General features: G+C 38.1%; 1 protein-coding gene across 1 annotated transcript in view; it reads left to right on the top strand.

The window, feature by feature from the left end:
• Positions 1-313: 313 nt before the first annotated feature.
• LOC138013059 (MOB-like protein phocein) overlaps positions 314-2,500 on the top strand; it is a 10,600-nt gene continuing 8,413 nt past the window's right edge. Inside the window, exons 1-3 of the mRNA XM_068860023.1 lie at positions 314-426; positions 1,060-1,122; positions 1,792-1,935. Of these exons, the coding sequence (XP_068716124.1) occupies positions 361-426; positions 1,060-1,122; positions 1,792-1,935 (273 nt within the window). The 5' untranslated portion in view covers positions 314-360. The remainder of the gene's footprint in view (positions 427-1,059; positions 1,123-1,791; positions 1,936-2,500) is intronic.

Raw genomic sequence — 2,500 nt, 5'->3', positions numbered from 1 at the left:
GGGGTTGGGAGAATTCTCGACAGTTATGCAAACCCTCGACTTCATCTCATAACTGTCTCGAATTTTCCCAACCCCTCTCGTGTTTATATCAGGCTAAGCAAACACGGAAAACGTTTTCTATTGCTTAAACAGTAGATTAAATGTGGCAAAATACTAGTTTTGAATAAATGCAGCTACATGTACGGTAAACCTGCAATTTACACCCTTCACTTAATTAAGTCAACACACTGGAAAGGAACGCTGGATATCATGGCCGCGTAGCACTGGATAACAGCCTTCATCATGGATCATACATGGCGTACTAGACGTACCATATGTTGTTTCCCACATCTGCTGACCATAACACAACCACTCTCCAACATGGCGGCTGGAACTGCTGTGATAACACCAATCACAAGGAGAAACAGGCCTGGAACGAAGGCTTCGGTAAGGTTTTCAATGGCGTTGGTAAAAGAGAATTGAATACTCGTTGAATTCGATATTTCAAGGTGTTCTTGCCTTGATCTATACCGACCACAGAAGATGACCCTTGCAATCGGCTAACTCAATATTGTACCCATTTCAAATCTCCCGGGATTAGGATTCTTTACATATAACGGTATTGTATTTGCATGAGAACATAGGGAAGTGTTTATTCTCATAACTGCAACAAGGTCCCTTAAACTGACATACTTTTTTGGGTGAAAATTTCAAGAGAATTTGTCAAGACCAGACATTGCTATGTGTACATGTAGGCCGTCTATATAACATTATTGTTCTTTGAAATCACGGTGTCTACGTCAGAATCCCACTTCACCGTCATTGTGTTAGATTTGGCCTCACTTTGAATTTCCTTGTTGCTCTATTTTGCAGAGTATTTTGGCATAATTGTCAGGGGGGTGTCTATTAAACAGGGACATTTTTTTCTTATTAGAGAGGGGCATCTAATGAAGACTTAAAAGCCAGAGGGGAGGGGGTGTTATTAGATATGAGGCATTCATTTGAGAGGGTTGTCTGTTAGATCATTTTGTAACAGACAAAATTCACCATTTTGATTATTAATTTTGTGATTATGTTCAGGACATGTATGGCTGGCCAGATGAACCATTTGAAGAAATGGATAGTACACTGGCTGTTCAACAGGTGGCTACCACACACTAATATTTGTTTCTCTTAAATTGACCATTGGCTCTTACGATAAATGACAGCCTTAAAGAAATGCTTTCAGTGGCTCAGGTATCAGAGATCAAGTTCTCAGGCTTTTAAAATATACTGAGGACAAAGGATTAAATGCTGCCTCTTTAATTGACATTCAATTTTTGCAAATGGTCAGATTTTGTTGTCTTCCTGAATAAAGGCAATAAAATGTAGGCCTTTTCTAACAGCACTTGTTCAATTGATGTTTAAAGCTGTTGGATTTGAAAGAACCCACACAAGCTGAGGAGCATAGAATTTCCAATGTTGTGGTCTGATTTAAAGGTCTAAGGAAATTCCTAATATCTTTAGCCCTTGTGTAACCTTTCTTACAATGAAAAGTAAAACTCTTCCTCCCAAGATTGTCTCTTACAGATTCTGTACAACACCAGACAGTTTAGTAATCAATGAGGAACCTCTTTGGGCTTCAAATGTTTTCAAAAAAGTGTGTCCTCTTTAACTCTTCCCTTCAAAAGAGCGACTCTAATCACAGATTTTAGTACTCCATCTAATGCCAGACAAAAAATTTTATTGCTAAAATGGGGAATGGGTTAGGAGCGATTGGGTTAATATTTTATTTAATAAATGAAAGCTAACTGCATCTGTTTGTCCTGTCAGTACATCCAGCAACAAATAAGAGCAGACTTCACCAACATTGATGCTATTTTAGAGTCACCAGAGGGACAAGATGAAGGAGTTTGGAAATATGAACATCTTAGACAGTTCTGTATGGAACTCAATGGCCTTGCTGTCCGACTTCAGGTATCTTAAGATCACATCAATCCAAAATTTTCACCAGTAGAACATAGTGCCCTTCCTGCCAGGGTCATTAAATAAACAAGGCTGCACATGCATTAAAAGAACCAGGCCCACACACTGTTTCTGAAGAATAGTTCCTGGTGTGTGATCAGGCCCCATTTCATGCATTCATGAATTGTGTGTTAGCGGCTGCCAGTGGCATTTGAATAACAGAACATTTTGTGATATAAATTTGTTACCATAAATTATATATATTGATGTGTAGCACAATCACCATACCCAATTGGGGGTGACTCAGAAACATATCCAGATTTATTCAGTTTAACTTCTTCAATAAAGCTATATTTTTGCTGAATGCTAAGGTTATCCTTGTTGATTAGCATACTGGGTGTGAAAAGGGTAAGCGACTTTCTCTTCTTGAGAAAACAAAGGAAAAGGATAGAAAAATAGGACAATAATATTATTTTGAGTGTAACGCGTAACACAATTTTCAAATTGAAAGTCTTCAAAACCATTTTTCATAAGAGAGAACACTTCTGTGGATTAACGGACAATAACCAGTGATAAC

Source organism: Montipora foliosa, chromosome 8 (genome assembly GCF_036669935.1).
Source record: "Montipora foliosa isolate CH-2021 chromosome 8, ASM3666993v2, whole genome shotgun sequence".
Classification (NCBI taxonomy): Eukaryota; Metazoa; Cnidaria; class Anthozoa; order Scleractinia; family Acroporidae; genus Montipora; species Montipora foliosa.
This window is presented reverse-complemented; position numbering and strand designations above follow the sequence as displayed.